The 18,780-nt window shown below is 48.9% G+C and overlaps 1 protein-coding gene across 1 annotated transcript; it reads left to right on the forward strand.

Moving 5' to 3' along the window:
- The first annotated feature begins 8,649 nt into the window (after positions 1 to 8,649).
- On the forward strand, positions 8,650 to 13,039 carry INAFM2 (InaF motif containing 2). The gene is made up of 2 exons (XM_040492279.1): positions 8,650 to 11,814; positions 12,725 to 13,039. Exon 1 carries the CDS (start codon positions 10,381 to 10,383, stop codon positions 10,837 to 10,839), a length of 459 nt encoding a protein of 152 aa, XP_040348213.1. The 5' UTR covers positions 8,650 to 10,380; the 3' UTR covers positions 10,840 to 11,814; positions 12,725 to 13,039.
- Positions 13,040 to 18,780: the final 5,741 nt, after the last annotated feature.

An 18,780-nucleotide genomic window follows, 5' to 3' on the forward strand; every position in this document is an offset into this window, starting at 1 on the left:
GCACGCTGAGAGCTAGATGTGGGTGGAGACCCAAATAAGGCTGGGAGGCAGGTGCTGAGGTTCTGATCCCTTGGGGAGGAGAGGAGAGCTTGTTAAGAGTTCTCCGCAGAAGCCCAGGAGGAAGACATTGCCTGTCTTCCCAGGCCAAGCCCTTCTGGAAGCATAGAAAGAACCATCTGGGACTTATGATAAGTCTCATGGGTGTTTCCCTTTGAAGTACCATTTTGGATCAAAGTTACCTGAAGGTATAGCTGAGTGAACACTGGGCCCAGCCTCAAAAACCCAGATTTTAGTCTCAACCAGAGCAAAGGTTTGCTGTGAGATCTTGGCAAGTTACCGGAGCTCCCTGATCTGTTAAACTTTTGATTATTTCTAAGATTCCTTCCAACTCTAAAAAATCTTCTCTTTACAACCAGAAAGGGCAACCTCGTCACTTTTATCTCCTGCCTTTCCTCTGAGAGGTGACAAACCTAGAGGCTAGCACTGTAGACGGCAGGAAAAGATTGGCTCCTACCCCAGCAGGATGTTCTTGGGCACAGTATTTATATTCTCTGCCTCTGTTTATCTATCTGTGAAGTGGACCAGTTTTTATAAGTGTGATGGAAGTAAGCTAGATGATGTCCTTCTCTGGGTGGGCATATGGTTCGCTGTACACAAGGAATGCCCTCAGAGCTGATGGGTGGCTCATCCTTGTCCCTGTGCTGGTCCACCTTTTTATCAGGGCCTGGGTAAAGCCACAGTGAACAAGACCGTGGCCTTTGTGAATAGCAGAAAGCCAGTGAAAACAGGGAATCTGTTGGGAGCTACACTCAGGATCCCAAAACATCCTAGCCTGCTCAAGCAACAGCCTCAGCCTCACAAGGTAAAAAGAACAGGGCTTAACTGAGAGATCCGGGCTTGGCTCCAAAGCACCAACTGTACAAGGACAGGGTGGGGAAGTGGCGGCTTAGCGGAAGCATGTGTGAATAAAACTGAGGGTTTTCGCTCACAGCCAAGTCCATAGGAGTCAAATGAAAAGCTGCTAACTAAGCGGACAGACGCTTGGGCTGCTAAATTGAAGTCAAGTATTGAGCCCAGTGATTCTCCATCTTGATATTAATCAGAATTGCCTGGGAAGCTCTAGGAACATTGTGAAACTTGCTGCATCCAGACCCTTTGATTCAGGACCTGGTGTGGGTGAATGAGGGAGGGAAGGAAGGTGAGGAGTTTGGATTTCTGAAGAGTTTTGCCCTTGGTTCCAGTGTGCAGCCATGGCTTGAGGACCAAAAGAGACTCAGTCCATTCTCCTTCTTGGCATGCATGTCAGACCACAGCTGATGTACTCAGGGACCCAGTTTAGGCTGCTTTATCGTGGGGGAAACACACAAGCTGGAGAACACTGGTGAGGGGCAACCAGGATGTAGGAAGCACACAACACACGGTGAGGACTGTTAGAGAAAACCGCAGCACAGAAGACACAGGCCGTCCATGAGGTCCACCTTCAAATGGTCAGACTTGTTCTCTGAGGTCCTAAAGGTTAGATCTTAGGTGATAGTCTTAGGTCAGGCTTCTCATGAAACACCATGAGACAGAGATTTGCTTGTAGGAAGTTTATTGGGAGGTGCTCCGAGAAGCAACACCGCACACCTGCAGAAATGAAGGACTAGGGATTGATGGGGGCGGGGAGAGAGAAATTGATCAATGATGCAATCACAACAAGGGACACTCCAACAGGGAGCTTTAGGGTTGAGATAACCCTTCAGAGGCAAGTTGAGATGGCCCCAACTGAGGCAAGAGAGCTCGTCCTTTGAACCCCTACATTGGCCATCTACATTTTCCCTAGGAAGGGCTCATGCAGTCAGGCAAGGCGGCTTCTTTTGGTGGCTTAAGGAAATGCCCAGGAAGAGACTCATTTGTCAGCCATTACCAGCCAACCCTTCTGGCAACTTGGGGATAAGCTTCTCTGTCCCAAAGGTGGGATCTGGGTAGTGCATCATAGCAACCATGGCAACACCTACTTTGCACAGCTCAGACCTATTTGCTCCACATGCTAAGCTCACTCTACCTGGAATAACTCCTCTGGGATTCTGGTGATTGCTTTCCCTGGGAAACTTACAAGAAGGTAAGTGGAATGACCTATAGCCCCTACTACTGCAGCTTGCCTAGGTGACATAAGTGATATTCAGTGTTCCCCACTCCCCCACCATTACCCATTCTAGATTCTCTTTACCTTCAGCTTGTACCTGTATGTGTCCAGTTGGCTTACCTGGTGAAATGACTCAGATCCTCATTCCTAAGCAATATGAGCCCCTAGTCACCATGTCCTTCTCAAACCATGCTGGTAAATTTGTCCACTTATTATCAAAATTGGGCAAGTGTGTACCAAGAGATACCGTAGTGGATGACCTCAGTGCCAAACATATTCTTCCCTGACCCGCTGTAGCAGCAAATCTATCTCCTCCAAAGGACCAGGGTCAGGTCCCTCTGTGATGATGTGGCTCCTTTTGTTACCTACTGGTCTCTTGGCACAAGTTGTTTGAAGGACAGAAAGCAGTCACACTTAAAGCTTATGGGATTCTTGATTTGTCCCTTGGTAGAAGTGTTCTGCCTCTGGGAACCAGATTCTCTAAACCTGGAGAGCCTGGAACTGTAGGAATAGGAACCACAAATTTCCCCCAAAAGGGGCACTGGGAGTGATGATAAGTGGGTTATTCCTACTTTCACCCCCTGTTTTCTAGACCTCTGTATCATAGCCATTGGGAAATAGCACCATATGATAGTTACTGAATAGGGTGCATGCTTCCTTCTGGAGGATGGTGTCCCACCATCTTTAAAATGGGCCTTCAGCTACACCTTCGAAAGGCTGCTCTTTTACTCTATCAGCTCTACTCGCCAGTGGGTGGCAAAGTATGTGGTAGGTTCAGAAGATTCCACGATCCTATGTCCACTCTTTTGCCACAAAGTGGGACTCTTGGTCTGATACAATGTTATGTGAGATTCCACGTCAGTAAATCAAATACTCTTTAAGTCCTCAGGGAGTGGTGCTGGTTGAGGCCTCAAACAGGAAAGAGAAATCCATGTTCAGAATATGCTGATTCAAGTAAAGGTTAATCACCAACCTTTCCAGAGAAGGATAGTCAACTTGTTACCAAGCTGTTGGTTGGCCATCAGTTGCTGGCAGGTTGAACATTTGGCAGCAACAATTACTAGATCAGCCTTGGTGAGTGGGAGCCAATTTTGTTGGGTCCACCACTACAACTATAGACAATATGCCATCTATGCCAACATGGCCACTTTATCCATGTGCTCATTGCGCCAACCTGAGTGGTTGATGACAGAGGCTAGCAAACGTTAACTAGCCAAGTCTCCTCTGTGGCAGATGCTCTCAGATGGGCCTTAACATGCAATATATAGATCTTCACACTTTGTGCTCACTTTCATAGATACACCAACATGCCTCTCCCCAGGACATTGTTTCCAATCTCCCAGTGTTGCTCTTTCTAGGCCTCTAACCAACTAACCGAGTCCATTTGCTACAGCCCATGATCCTATACAAAATTGTATGTAGGGCCACTCTTCCAGGGAGCCGTGAGGATCCAGGTCCCCAGATATCAATATAATTCGGACACCGCATGACCTTAAAATGTTTGGCCATTTCACTTTCCCCATTGTACAGTTACCCTAGTAAATGTCCATGGGTCCCTTTGGGGAAGGACTAGTGAAATCATTGCTCTACTGCCATAGTATTACAAAGGCCTTCCCCCTAGAGACTTAACCTCTCCTTCAGTCAACAGGTTCTAGATCTGAAAATTGAATCAGGTCTGGAAACTGGACGAGGTATTGTGACTTTTTATTAGAGCAACTGCCATCAATCTCCTGGCCTTTAACTCTTGATTTCTTTTCATTGTACAGCTCAGCAATTTTGTATGTGGTCTACAGATCCTTGGAGGTCCTTGAAACCATTTCAGAGACTTCACAAGGTCAAAATATTTGCATTATAATACTAAGATGTTATTTGCCTTTTTAACTGTCTAGACATTTGCACTGATGGTGTAAAAGCAATGGTAAATAAATCAACTGGCACCTTAATAAACCAAGGCAGTGGAAGCAAACTATTCTTGAAACAGTTTGTTCTTTTTTATTATGAAAGAGAGAAAGAAGAAACAAAGGAGACAAAGAGGATGGAAGGAGGGGGAAAAGGAAGGAAAAAGAATCAATTTCACTTAAGAATGTCCTTAATGAAAAAAAAAGACTATCCTATAGAAGAAAGAGAGAGAGAAAAGAATGTCCTTAATGAAGCAATAAAAATTGCTGAAATTTATTAAATCATGACCCTTAAATACATGTCTTTTAAATATTCTCTGTCATTGGGGCACCGTCTGGCTCAGTCAGTGGAGCATGCAACTCTAGATCTTTAGGTTGTGGGTTCAAGCCCTGCGTTGGGTATAGAGATCACTTTAAAAATAGGGATGCCTGAGTGGCTCAGTAGTTAAGGATCTAACTTCAGCTCAGGTCATAGTCTCACAGTTTGTGAGTTTGAGCCCTGCATTGGGCTCTCTGAGCCCAGCTCAGAGCCTAGAGCCTGCTTCAGATTCTGTGTCTCCCTCTCTTTCTGCCCCTCCCCAACTCACACTCTGTCTCTCTCTTTCTCTCTCTCTTAAAAGTAAACATTAAAAAAATTTTTTAATAATTTAAAAATAAAAATAAATATTGTCTGTGATTAAATGTAAAGTACTGTACTGCACACAGAAGTAACAGGTCTCGGGGCGCCTGGGTGGCTCCGTCGGTTAAGCGTCCAACTTCAGCTCAGGTCGCGATCTCGCGGTCCGTGAGTTCGAGCCCCGCGTCGGGCTCTGTGCTGACCGCTCAGAGCCTGGAGCCTGTTTCAGATTCTGTGTCTCCCTCTCTCTCTGCCCCTCCCTTGTTCATGCTCTGTCTCTCTCTGTCTCAAAAATAAATAAACGTTAAAAAAAAAAAAAAAAGAAGTAACGGGTCTCTTGGGCACCTGAGTGGTTCAGTCCGTTAAAGTCCGACTCAGGTTGTGATCCGCTTTGTGAGATCAAGCCCCTGTGTCAGACTCTGAGCTGACAGCACACAGCCTGCTTGGGATTCTTTCTCTCCTTCTCTCTCTGCTCCTCCCCTTCTCTCTCTGCTCCTTCCCCTCTTGCACTCTCTCCCTCTTTCAAAATAAATAAACATTAAAAAAAGAGAAAAAAGAAAAGAAGTAATGTGTCTCTCTTATGAACCACAGTGCAACTGAGTCACCAGCTGAACTAACCCATTTTCTTTATGGAACACCATTTTCACTTGAAGGAATGACTGACAGATAAACTCTGATTACTTAGACTTTGTTATTTGGCAGATGTTTTCTCAAATCCAAACCAAGTAAGCCTGTCACTTTGAGGAAAACAACCAACAGTACTTACTAATGATAAAATTTGAGGTTTTCAGCAAAAATTAGAATTTTAGAAAATTTGTACACACTATCGTGAGTTGATAGATTCCAACGCTTAAACCTTTTCTGATATTAACAAATATAATTTTTACTATTGTATAATGAATTGTATCAATATTTGAAAGATCTATACAATCCAATGAAGCAATATTTTCCAAATGACTGAAGTGGGATGTTATAAAACCATGCATGGGAAACAGAGCCATTCATACTGCAGGGTAGATTAATAGACTTTAATATGATCGAGTACAAAAAATTCATTGATATAGTTTCATATTCTAAATTACAACTACCATTTAAGAAAATACTACTTGTTGAGTTTTGGTGTAGTCTCAAATTATGTGAAAAGGCTATTAAAATGCTTCTCTCTTTCCTAACTACATATCTGGGTCAGGCCAGATTTTCTTCATGTATTTTAACCAAAACAACATATTGCCAGTCGAAGCAGATATGAGAATCCAGCTGTCCTCTATAAAGCCACACTTAAGAATTTACAAAAATATATTTAAAAAGCCACTCTTTCACTAACTTTTTCTCTCATACAATGTAGTTATTTTTCATATAAATATACTATTGATGTTAACATATAATGGGCTAATTATTGTTTTAATGTTTATTTTTGAGAAACAGAGAGTAGGGAGGGGCAAAGAGAAAGAGCGACAGAGGATCTAAAGCGGGCTCTGTGCTGACAGCAGAGAGCCCGTTTCGGGGCTGGAACTCACCCGTGAGATCATGACCTGAGCTGAAGTCGTATGCTTAGCTTAACCCACTGAGCCACCCAGGCACCCCTGGGCTAATTCTCTTTTTAATGAGTTGATAAATCCTTGACGAATTTCTCAGTCTTATTTCTAATAGGGCAAATGTCAATAGATGCAGCCCGCATAAACAAAAGCTCTTTGGAGATGCCAGTTTTCAAGACCGTAAAGTGATATTTTGTCCAAAACACTTGAGAACCACTGGTGCAGGTACCATTACGGGCTGCCCACCTAGCTTGGCCCAGGGATGCTATGTTCTATTCATCAGCTGCCTAGCTCTACTGTCGGGACCCTCCACTGCCACTCCTCTTTGCTGCTCACCACAGTAGTTGTGCCAACCTCTGGCTTCTATTGCGTGGTCCTATCGTTCCCATCGCTATCAAAGAGCCAATTCTGTAACGGCCTCTTGCTGTCAGCCCTGGCCTACAGAGGACAGCCACACAGCTTCTCCCAGTGCGTTCCTCTTTGCTTTGATAGCCAGAGTATCCCCTGGGCCTTCCTGTGGAACTGAAGCAGGTTTCTGGCCTTCCATAGAATACCGACTACAGCAGGCTCACTTCTTTGAGCTTTTTGAACGCCTCCTCCATCTTCTGCTATGGCAGTTCTGACATTTTCTTTTCCCTTAGCCAGCCATTGTCTTTTTCCTATCTCCCAGGACCCATGTCAGGGTCTTAAATCCTATTTTACCCGAGAGTGCTCCCATATCAATAAACTGTCTTTTTTTTTTTTTTTTTAAACTTAGCATTCAGACTTGGCTCCCCACAGATCCAGCCTGTACATCCTCTCCTGGCTCATGCCAGTACAAGTTGGCTACTTTTGTAGCTCCTTTGCAGGTGTAGCCCTCTTCCTTTCCTATCAGGCTCCTGAACATCCCTGGCTGGGTTTTGTTGCAGCTTTGCCCTTATGTGTTGGTCTTGGAGGCCAAGAGAGAGAGGCAGTTTCCTTTGGCACCTGAGAGCAATTCCCAGAGACAGTGGAAGCTGTGAGCCATCAGTAGCCAACACTCCTGGCAGCTGGAAGAAAGAGTGCCTCAGCCCCCATCTGAGGTTACCCTCACTACAGAGACAAATTTAAGCTCTGCCTATGAGGCAGAGTAGTGCAGGGATGAGAACCTAAGACCTTAGAGTCAGAAAGGCTCAGGTTTGAATTCCATCTAGCTATGTGACCTTGGGCAAGTTACTTAACTTTTTTGAGGCTGTTTCTTCATCTCCAAAGCGGAGATAAATAGTAACTACCTGATAGATTGGTATGAGACAAATGAGATGAGGAACCTAAGTGCTTAATATGGTGCCAGCACATACTAAAGCCATGGATGTTGCTACTGTTATAACCGATCAGACCTTTCCAAAGCTGAAAAGGCTGCCTTATGGAACAGACAATAGGTACACCATCATGGAGAGTCTTTTAGCTGTCGCTGGAGAGGGCTCCATAGAGATGTTGTGGAGGATTCTCTAGGGTCCATGGGAGTATTCACAAAAGATGACCTTGGGGCCCATTCTGTCTCCAAGCTGCCTTGATTCTTTGATTTCTCTGACTGCTTACCCTTGGTCGGGGAGAGGCACTTAGAGAAGCATATTCACTTTCAGGCCACTAGGGGGCCATTTGGTTGCCTGCAACAGGAATACACTAATGGTTTCTTAATGACTCAGGCACCAGGGAGATCAGGCTCAATTATATCTGAAAGCATTTTGAGTTCCTAGGGTAAAAGACACTATGTAAATCCGGATAATAAATAGGACTTATTGATGACAGTTTAAAGAATCTGGCACTGTTTCGTTTGGAGAAGAATAGGGTGAGAGGAACTGAATGAGGGCTTTGAGTATAGGTATTCCTTAGCATAGAAAAGAGTGACGGGCTATTTTCCTAGCCCACTGGGAACGAAGCAAGAAGAAAGTTTACTTTGCAACACAAGAAATGCAGAGTGCATCCAAGAAAGAGGATGGAAGGAGGCTTTGGGTTGGCCTTACCTGAATCTTTCCAAATAATTCACCTTAGTACAGTTCATCTGATCAGTTCTGCCACAAAGACCAGAAAGCAGGGAAGAGAGGACAACATCCAGAGACAATTCAGAGATTTTTAACTTAACAGGTTACCCTGCGGGGGGTGGGGGGGGTGCCTCTGGCCAACCTGGAAGCAGTATAGGGAAGGAGCAGTTGTCTTTTCCCCATCAGCCCACAAAAGGCAATAAACATTCCAAATAGTTGATGTCCTTAAAATTTCTCAGAAAGTACAAAGGCAGGCTATTCCTGGAGATAGCATCCAGTTGACCACTGCTAGTGACAGACTCACACCTGGATCTCAGGAATGAGAGAGAGAGAGAGGCTGGGTTACAGGCCTGTGGTTTAAGCAGCTGATCAACACACTTAGTTCTGGTAGCCACTTGACTTCTGTACAGCTGAGGTAGCAGGGCACCGGTGCTACGGAGGAGCTTCCTTATAAAGAGGCAGGTGTTGGGAAGGCAAAGGTAGGTCCTGTTGGGGAGGAGGGAAAATGGGTAGGGCAAAGAGGGTCCTGCCCCACAGAGTCAGAAGCCAGGAGTCAGGCTCACACATGCTGGGGAGGGGGAGGTCACCCACAGGACCCCCGCCACCACCACAGTCCTCTGCCCACTCACCAGCACACAGGCACAGTCTCACATACCCATTAAGACACCCAAGCAGTCCGCTCACCCAGCTCTAGGAACACAGGAAGTAGAATTCAAGGAGGAGGGAACCAGAAATTCTGGAAATCCTTACCCAGAGTGGAGGAAACAGAAGGCAAGAGAGGAAGACAGAAGGACGGGGAAGGCACAGGGGAAAGCGGCTACTGAGAGTCGAAGCTTGGCTAGGGGACATTGGCACCGACCAGACCGTAGGGAGGACAAACCTCACAAGAGAACGGGCACGTTGGGGGGGGGGGGGGGCGAGAAGGGGACAACAGCCCAGACTCTGAGGCCCAGAGGGGATCAGAGAGGAGTAAAACTCTGAGAGCCACACTCCACGGGTTCAGTGCAGCCTCTTGAATCCAAATCAAGCCCAAAGCTGGGAATCGGGCACCCCAAAAAGCGGGATCTGAAACCTGTTGCAACTTCAGGACTAAGGCGAGTCTGGAGAGCCCCGCTCAGCACGTGGTTCCCAGAAACTTCGAAAGGTCTCGCAGCCTGACTCCGGGCTCTAAGAGAATAAGAGAGGAAATCGGGAAGATTTCAGCACCGCTCCAAAGCCCAGCGCCGGCCGGGGGGTGGGGAGCAGGGAAGGGGCGCGACCAGCTGCGACCACAGTGAGTGTTCGGGGACGCTTAGCTGCCTGTGCAGGACGTGGGCCAGGTTCGCTAGGAGTGAAAGAGTTCAGGAAACCCGCCCGGAGGGCACGTGGAGCGGGACGTCGGCCGAGAGCATGAGCATGAGAGTGGTATCACCCCGACTCTGGGGGGGATACTGAGGCCTGGGGGCCGCAGCCGTTATCGCTGTTCCACCTGTCACTTCGGACAGTGGGGAGCGAAGGACAGAGGCGCGAGAGTTGACAGCTCCGTGCTCTGACCACCCCTCCCCGCCCCCTTTCCAGTTCCGCTCCCCGCCCCAAACGGCGCCGTTCCCCTTTTAAAGAAGCGCCCGGGGCTCCCATCTTCTCCGCGCCAGTTCGCGCGGGGCTGCAGCGACGTTGCCCTTTTAAGAACCAGCCTCCTTTAACTCTCTCCTAACGGGGCGTCCCGGAGGGGCTTGCGGCGCCCAACACAAGCCCGCCTCCCCTCGCGGCACTTCCGGACCCCGGCGTCGCCCTTTTAAGAGGCAGCCCCCAGCAGCGCTCCCCCCGCCCCCTGTTGCCGGCGCGCGAGGTGGGGGAGCCGGGCTGGAGCGGAGCGCGCCGTCCGCGCGGCCACTGGAGACCGGGCGGCCGGCGGCCGAGCAGGCGGCGGCGGCGGATGGGGACGCGGAGCCGGGCGGCTGTGGCGGCTGTGGCTGTGGCGGCGGCAGGGAAGCAGCTGACGGGCCGGCGGCGGCGGCGGCGCTGGCGGCAGTGACTGGTCCAGGCCCCGGCGGCGGCTGCAGCGACGCGGTGGAGGGCTGCGGGCGAGCGGCGTGAGGAGCGGCGGAGGAGCGCGGAGCTGCCGAGAGCCGGGGGCGCCGGGCCGCCCCTTGTCCAGTCCTCGCAGGCCGCCAGGCCCCCTCCAGCCAGGGCCGTGGAGCACCGGGGCAAAGGCCGGGGCCCCCCCATGAAGGAGCGCGACGCGGCCCCGGCCGAGCGGGGCAAGCCGGCCACCTACACCGGGGACAAGAAGGCGAAGATGGCGGCCAAGACCAACAAGAAGTGGGTCCGGCTCGCCACCGTGTTTGCCTACGTGCTCTCCGTGTCGCTGGCCGCCATCGTGCTCGCCGTCTACTACAGCCTCATCTGGCAGCCGGTGGGCGCCGGGACCTCGGGGGGAGCCGCCGGCCCGCCCCCCGGCGGCTCCAACGCCACCGGCCCGTCCGGGACTTCGGGGGCGGCGGCCGGGCCCAATGCCACAGGGTCGTCCCGCCGCGAGGCACCGCGCGACGCGCCCCCGCTGCAGGCGGCGCGGCCCATGCCTCCGGAGCCCTCTGCAGACAGTCCCCCGGCCGGGCCGCTGGAGCGGCCGCGGGGACCGGAGGAGGACGAGGAGGAAGCGGCGGCGGCGCCCGGGAGTCGTTGAGCCCCTCCGCGCCAGGGGCGGCCGGGAACCATTCTCCCCTCCCCACGCCCGGAGGCAGGACTTTGCAGCAGGACGGGGCGGGGAGCCCGCGGGAGTGACCCCCACGGGAGTGAACGCCCTCTCTCCCCGCAACGATCGCCACCTCGCCCGGGGAGCCAGGGGCCTGCATCCCGATCTTCAAGCCAAGGGACCACGATTCGCCGGGGGCTCGGGGTTTGGTCTTCCCAGGACCGTGCTGCGCCAGGGCTCTGAGCCATAAAGGGAATGGGGGGAGGGGTGGGGAGATCCCAGCTCCGAACCCTTTTTCGCCGCTAGCTCTTGTGTATCCTACGTGCAGGAGTGACTCGGGCTTTCCCCCAAGACTCAGGGGAAGGAGGGAGCTGTAGGGGCTCTTCTTTAATAAGCTGAAGCTCTCACAAGGAGGAGGGCACCAAAAGTAGTGGAGCTCAGGTACGTCAACCTAGTTGCAGTGGCCACAGATGCATTTAATTTATAGATCCCTGTATATAGTTGTTGACATATGCACTAGAAGCTATAATTACACAGAACTATATGTATCCTCCCACAACCCTGGTTAGCTTCCGACCGATGGGGTCACGCAAGGGCTATTTGCTGGCCCCCAAAGTGCAGCTAACCAGAAGGGCACAAACACTGTTTTTTTTTTCATCATCCACTCTCTCCCCTTTACCCTCTCCTATTTCAGAAAGATAGGTTTATGGCCCAAAAGAGTATAATCATTCTTAGACTTGAGAGGACAGGGGGAAACCTTAGAAGAAGTAGAAGCAGTTTAGGGAGGGTGGAGAACGAACTAATCCCCTCCTCTTCCCACCCTAGTGCCCCCACGGAAGAGGCTTCCTGTTGCGGCCCTAAGTATCTGGATATGGGCCAGGGAAGAAGGAAGGGAAAGAGCAATGCCTCTGTGCTTCAATCCTTGGCCTTCTCCTCACAGAGTTCTTTTAGGAAGAGCAAGCTTTTGTAAGTAGAGTGGCTCACAAGTGTTTTTATTTTATTTTCTGCTCCTCAAGATCTTGTCTTGTTCCAGTAATCACCCTTGCCTTCTTCCCTCTTTGCTGAGCCTGTGACAATGTAGCCCTGCAATTAGGGCCAAATTTGTTGTGAAACCAGAGCGTTGAGCACGTTGTCTGGTTTTTGACTTGTATTATAGAACCAGAAAGGCTAAAAAGTGAGCTTCAAACTCAGGATTGTGCTTTGATAGCCGGTTAATAGACCAGCCGTGGGAAGGTTACATTGGCTTGTCTTTACGTCTCCTGATAAACCTACTTATTTGCAGCCTATACTTGGAGATGAAAAACACCAAGAGAAATGACATCTGTATAGTTCTGGGACAGCAAGAATTCTACATACTCAATTTGGATTCCATTTCCTTCTGCCACTTGCTTTTAGGCAATTGAGTGTGGGTAGTGACAAGATATCAAACCCCTTAGTGTTTCCTTTTTGGGAAATGAGGCACTTTTTAAAAAACAAAAACAAAAACTTATCCACCTGAGTCCTGAAACAGTTGGTCTCTCCAGTTTTTTGGCCTCCACTCTAGTTAGCTCTGATCCAAGTTTACAGGACAACAAGCCTTGCTTTAAGCCATGTTCTGTTGTGGGCAAGATAACAGCAACTGAGCTGTCATAGCCTGGGAGCAGGCTGGTCGCACCCCCAAGGTGTCTTGGCTGGAGGAGATTTCTGAGCAGCTGATGTGACTTTGGTCATTAGGAAGCCTTTGAGGCCTTTTTAAATTTTCGGTGGGGGGTCTGGGGGTGGGGAAGAAACATAAAATGCCACTTTATAACTTCAATAATAGCCTGTAATTTATATTTATTGTGTGAATTTTTAGTCCTATATTTTAATAATTTGTAAATTGATCTCTTATTCCAAGAATCCTTTGAACTTGCCGGAGAACATCTGGGAATCCAGTCCCCTGTCCCCATCCCTGCATTCTGGACTGTTTAATCCACTTTGGGATGGATCAAAGAGTCTAGAGAGACCACTCATAGGTCCAGCTGCTGGCCTCCAGACTCTAAAGCCTTCACTGGAATTGGGACATTAGCTCCAGCTCTAGCTGTGAACATGACCAGAGACATTATTTATAATTCAGCCATTTAAGATATACCTGTACTCAAAAAGTCCTGTATATTTTTTAAAAGTTTTATTTTTCAGGTGAACAAAAATACATTCTAAGAACTCTACATAAGCCTGTGTAAGTTGGCCGTTTCTCTTTTGTACTCCTTGGGGAAGGAGTAGGTAGTTTGGAAGAAGACATGGTCTGAGATGTGGTGGACAGACGTTGATGAATAGGTGTCAGAGGAAAAAGCAATTGCCCTACTGTACTTTTGTGCCTGATGGCTTCACTGAATTGATGAAGCATGGCAGGGATGCATCTTAGTCGGGAAGCAGTCATGGGGTCAGGTGAACAGTGATACCTAGCTCAGCCACCTTTTACCAACCTTAAAAAGGTTCAAAACAGTTCTGCTTTTAAGAGATTCTGAGCAGATACCTAGCTGAGGATGCTCAAGGACCAGTAAGCCAACATATTAAGAGTTATGACAAACACTGAGCTGGCTGAGAGCTGCGGTGAGGATAGGCCACCCGACGGCACCACTGTTCTCACCTTTAAACCACTGGCCCCTAGATAGTTCGAAAAGTGCCAACACTGGGAAAGAGGTGCTGACACACCTGCAGTGGTTGGCCAGAGCTTTGTCCACAGTGGAGCAGGTGAGAGAGCCAAATGGCTCAGAGAAGGTGTAGGTTGCTTCAAAGGTGAGGCTTTTTCACGCCCTAAAGCAAACAATAAAAGACAGGTGGGTGCAAAGCAAAATAAAAGGGATTAGCAATGCTGCAAAATACACGGCACACAGTTGAACTCAGCTCATTATTAGACAATGCTGCCCAGTACAAAGTGGAGTGAGAAGCCGTGTTGGTGGGGCCCCCTGAGGCCTGCACTTCTCCAGAGCTGTTGGGGGTAGCTTCTGTGCTTTTACATCACCTTGTAGTCTGCAGGGGAGCATGGAAAAAGTCCGCCCTTCTTTTATTTCCCTCTCCAGCCTACACAATGGCTTTTTGTGAGAGGGCTTGGTAAGGCAGAGCAGAAGGGAAGTGAAAGAGTTTCCAAGGTTCTTCTAGTTGCCCCCCCACCTTTGTGTAGACGGTGACATGTGGCTTTTGCAGTTGCACACAGCTTCACGCATTGGGCACATACAGCGGGGTGTGCGGCAAGAGCCTGCTGGCTGATAAGAAGGGCACTGTTTGGCCAGAACAGGGCTGGGTTGGCGGGGAGCAGTGGCCGAACAGCTTTATTTTCATAGGTTAGAAATCAGCTGCAGAAGTGCCCATCAGGAAGGAGAGGTCTGTGCAAAGGGGGGTTACTCTCCTTTAACTGCTTCCACCATTAGGGTCATTTCTAGGTGTTTACTTCTATTAGAAGTTACTGTGCACATTTATGCCCTGGCAGCCTGAGTTTGAAGGAGGAGATAATCCTCTTTTGAAAGTGAAGTTTTGGAGGGCGAAGGACCAGGAGTTTGCTAAGCTGTTCAGACTGAGTTTGTGTTGGAATCATTTCTTTCCCCCATGATGCTGAGGTGCAGAGAAATGTGTCTCTGAAGTTTTAATCCTAAGAAAGACTTTTCTGCCTAACAGCTCTAGATTTCTGCACAGTATGAGAGCGCAGCTTTGGAAGCTCTTCTGTCTACCTTGTTTTCCAGTTTTCACTAGGGAATTCTAAGATGCTGTGTTCTTCAGTTGAGTATTTATATCCTGTTTTGAAAGGCTGGGTGGAGAGCATCTACTTGTTTCTACATGTTTCTTTAAGGGGAACCAAAAGGTCAGGTCCTGAGCTTTAGGGCTACCACAACTATTTAAAAGGGGTAATAATTGTCCTCCCCTTCCTGTCTGCAGAGAATGGAGGTATTTCTGGAATTGCAATGCAATAACAAAAGGGCCACAGCTGTATACTTTTTCCCTTTTTTTTTTTTTTTTTTTTGTCTCTCATTGGAGGGCAGGACCACAATAGCTTTGCTCATTTCACCGGACCAGCGCTAAGCCCGGTGCCTGGCACATAGTAGGAAGTGCCTAGAGTTGGTTGATCATCTGGTTGATCACTGCGTTAGATAGAATTGGCCTTGGTATCAGTGTGGTGTCACTGTCGTAATCCACTTGGATACACACATCCACAGCCCATAATCTGGTTCGAGGGAGTAGAAGGCTAAAGAGAAGCCCTGCAAACCACAGCTGTACCAGCCACTCTGGCCACAGTTTCTTTATGTCCAAGTTAAAGGACATGGGCTCAGCCTGCCTGTTCTTTCCAGGCACAAGACATACACAGCTGTAGTCCATGTAGTAGTCAACAGACACAACATAAACTGTGTGGCCCGTTCTTTGCCCCCTCTGTTCCGACCCTACGGCCTAATGTTGAGCTATAAAAATACCTGCTTTATTGACAGTTTTGGGTCACATCTGTTTTAATTGCTGACATAGCTTGTGGGTTTCTGCTGCCAGAAAACCTGTTATACTCTTTGTTCCCTCTAGTAGCTAGTTTAAAAAATAAAAAAACAAGGACTTTTTTTTTTCACCACATGCCCAGGCTCTTCCAGGCTCTCCATCCTAAGTGTACAAACAGCCACGGCTCCCAAAGTCATGCACTGTGTACATGAGCCACCTGGTCAGTGGGGAGCACCTGGGCCAAACCAGTTCCATATAAACATTCTATAAACACTGGCCAAGCTACTACTGAGGGACCAGAAAATTCCCACCGAATTCTTGTCCTCAAGAAATTTACAGACATGCCAATAAGAATCTACTCTTGTCACTGCCCTGTTTTCTTAACTTCAATAATCTGCTTTTAAAATAGTTTATCAGTTAACCAGCAGTATGATTTTAACTCCCCGTAGAATATTTTCCACAAATCACTACCATTAATTCAAGAACTATTTATTTAGTGCCTGCAGTGTGCCAAGCAAGCCTCAAAAGTCCCCAAGCCAACGTGTCCAGAGAGGCAATTATGTTGATTACCAAGAAATTCCTTTTAAATATACCTCTCTCAAAAATAAATAAACAAGCAAACAAACCTCTCTCTGCTAACCTCAGTGTTTAGAGTCATGAGTTGAGGTCTCTGCCCAGCTTATGACCTAGAGGCCACCTGCCGCCCCCCCCCCCCCCAGTAGCTCTCTACTGGTAGTTGGGGCAGTATTGTGTCATGGCAGTCGGCCTCTGTGCATGGGCAGCTCACAGCATCATGAGGACCTGGTGAGGGGAGGCAGTGTGTTCTTGGAAGGGACCCTGAACTGGAAAATAGGAACCTTGCGGACTCCGTAATAGCACTGGTTAGGGCCTTGACCCTGCTTTTTCCTCCTAACCAAATGGGAATTCATGAGAGCAACTGGAGGTAACAGATGTGAGAGGGCTTGGAGATGTTGGGAATAGAAGTGCAGCATAGACATAGGAGGTAATGTATTTTCTAGGGAGTGTCTGTCCCTTTGGGCATAAGTGATGCCTGGAAAGAAATGCAAAGGGGCAGGTGATAAACACCATAGCAAGGCCCAGACCATCAGCGTCAGCATCACCCGGGAACTTGTTCGAAATGCCATGTCTTAGGCCCCATCCCAGGCCAACTGGGTGAGAGATTCAGAGGCTAGAGCCCGCCTTTGTGTTTTAACTAGCTTTCCAGGTGATTCTGACTCTAAAATCAAAACCACCAGCCCAGACTTTGCCTCCGATTCTATAACTTAGGGTTTAGGTGTTTCTGTTTTGACAGATGGCTACAAGGTGACTTTTGACTTTTTTTCTCAGTTGAAGCCAGCTGCCCTGCTGGGAGAAAGGCAAACACTGTATCCCCAGAGTTTGTAAGAAAAAGGGGGAGAGCCTGCTGCATTACTGGTTATCTTTTGAAGGTGCCAGGAGAACTTGCCCTGGAGAACTGGTAAAGGAGGCAGGCCTGAAAGAGTCCTCCCTCCCCCTCCCACGGATGGTGTTTGCCTCACCTCCTGCCCTGGGGCCTGCTGCTCCTGAGTCAGACCTTAAAAGGAGCAGTGGGTGCCACACTTGTTCTTTCTGGTGCCAGGTCTGTGCTATTTCACTTCGTCGGCGTCAAGTGGATGCTTAATGAGGGGCCGTGACGTAGGCAGGCCGACTTGAGAGAAAGCAGCCTCAGTCTGTGCTTCTTGCCGCTCTTCTCCCTGCCTGCCCAGCCTCGAGTCCTCCCCTCAGTGAGACCGTGGCCCCCCCTGCGTCAGCCCTTCCTCAAAAGCACCGGCCGTCCTCACTCAGAGCTGCTTGCTGGGTCTGTGAACACTGATAAGTGGCTGGAGAGGCAGGGTGAAGTGGTATCTTTAGTTTCTCCTATTCCTTTGACCACACCCCCCTTCCCAACTTAGTCCCCAAAATAAGAAGATATGGCCATGTGGGGATGTTTGCCATTTCCTTTGGGGGTTTCTTGGGGGGAGGTGGGGGGATAGGAGGGGTTGTGTGCCATCTTTTCCTGTTATTCCTGTCCCTGAAGCCAGGGTTGGGACTGAAATTGACTGGTGGTCAACTCTCCAAACTTGTGCCTTGTTAGATAGCTGGCTCTTCCTTGACTGTAAGAAAATACAGTCGTGCTGCTCCTTTGGGGGGGGGGGAACCCTTAACTCCAGGAGATCTGAGCAAACCCCACAAGGGAGTTTGTTTCTGAGGAAAATATTAAGCAAAGACTGTGGTGGGAGTTCGTGAGAGTGCCACTGATGGAAACAGAAGAGGGAATGCGCTGACCTGTGGAAGTCGGTGTGCAGAGGTAGGGGCAATGCTTAGGAATCTCGGTGACCCAGCTCGTGAGGCTCTGAACTCCAGTCAACTGAGCTTTCTGAGTAAAGGAAGCTCACTGTCCTGGAAGGCTGGGGAAACTTTACAAACCATCCCTTGTTTCCCTGAAGTGTTCTGATCCTAGTGAAGATGAGACCGGAAGAGAAGGTAAAGGAGAGGATAGGAAACAAAGTAGACAGAGATCAAACCAAATAGCTATCCATTTATTTAACACACAATGACTGAGTGCCAGGCTACTGCTGATAGAGTGCCTGCTGTGGGCCGGGGATATTTTGCATTCTCTTTCATTTTCTTGACAACCCTTCAAGGTAGGTGTTACTGGCCCCATTTTTCAGATAAGAAAACCAAGGCCTTAGAGGTTTAACTTGACCAAGGTTACCCAGCTAGCTGATGACAGACCTAGGCCATGTCTGTTCCTACCCTGCTGCCTCTCCTCAAAAAACATACCTCCCTTGCAATATGGTCTGCTGCTCCCCTCTGCCCAGGTGATAGGGGCTCAGGATGGAGAGAGATTCTGCCCCTTCTGCCCTCTGTGTTATGAGGCCCTAAGCTGTCATTGCTCTACTATTCTGCAGGCACCTTCCTTCTCAGTTCCTCCAGCTCTGTGCCTGGGTTCCCAATAGTGCTGTCTCATGAAGAGCTTCCCACCTTTGAGGAAAGTCTTGTCAGCTGGTTGGAGAGGAAAGAGGCATCTAAGAGGAAGTCTCCCAGCCAGGCCTTTAGACAAAGGAGCCAGGAATTGTTGCAGCCAGGCTCCCATGACCCTGAGGTTTATGGAGGGGTGTCTATGCTTCCCTCCTTCTCCACGGCTGGTTCCATCCCAGGGGAGGAGGGTGCTCGCCCCCTTAACTGCTGCCCTGAAGAAGGCTCCCCCTTTGTTGAGAAAAGCTGTGATACTTTTCTGGCACTACAGTCTTCCTAGAGTGAAGACCGCCTGTGCTGGTCTCTGCACTCTCTAACCCCTAGTGACTCCCATGACATCCTTTCTCCTAATGTCCTTCTAGATGTTACCCTCAGAGAGAGAAACCCTATTTTTCCATAGCCCTTCTGCCCAGCTTTCTTTTCTTTTCTTTCTTTTTTTTTTTTTTAAGTTCATTTATTTCAAGAGAGGGCACGTGAGCAGGGTAGGGGCACAGGGAGAGA

The sequence above is a fragment of the Herpailurus yagouaroundi genome, unplaced genomic scaffold (genome assembly GCF_014898765.1).
Source record: "Herpailurus yagouaroundi ecotype Mexico unplaced genomic scaffold, PumYag 184, whole genome shotgun sequence".
NCBI classification, from domain to species: domain Eukaryota; kingdom Metazoa; phylum Chordata; class Mammalia; order Carnivora; family Felidae; genus Herpailurus; species Herpailurus yagouaroundi.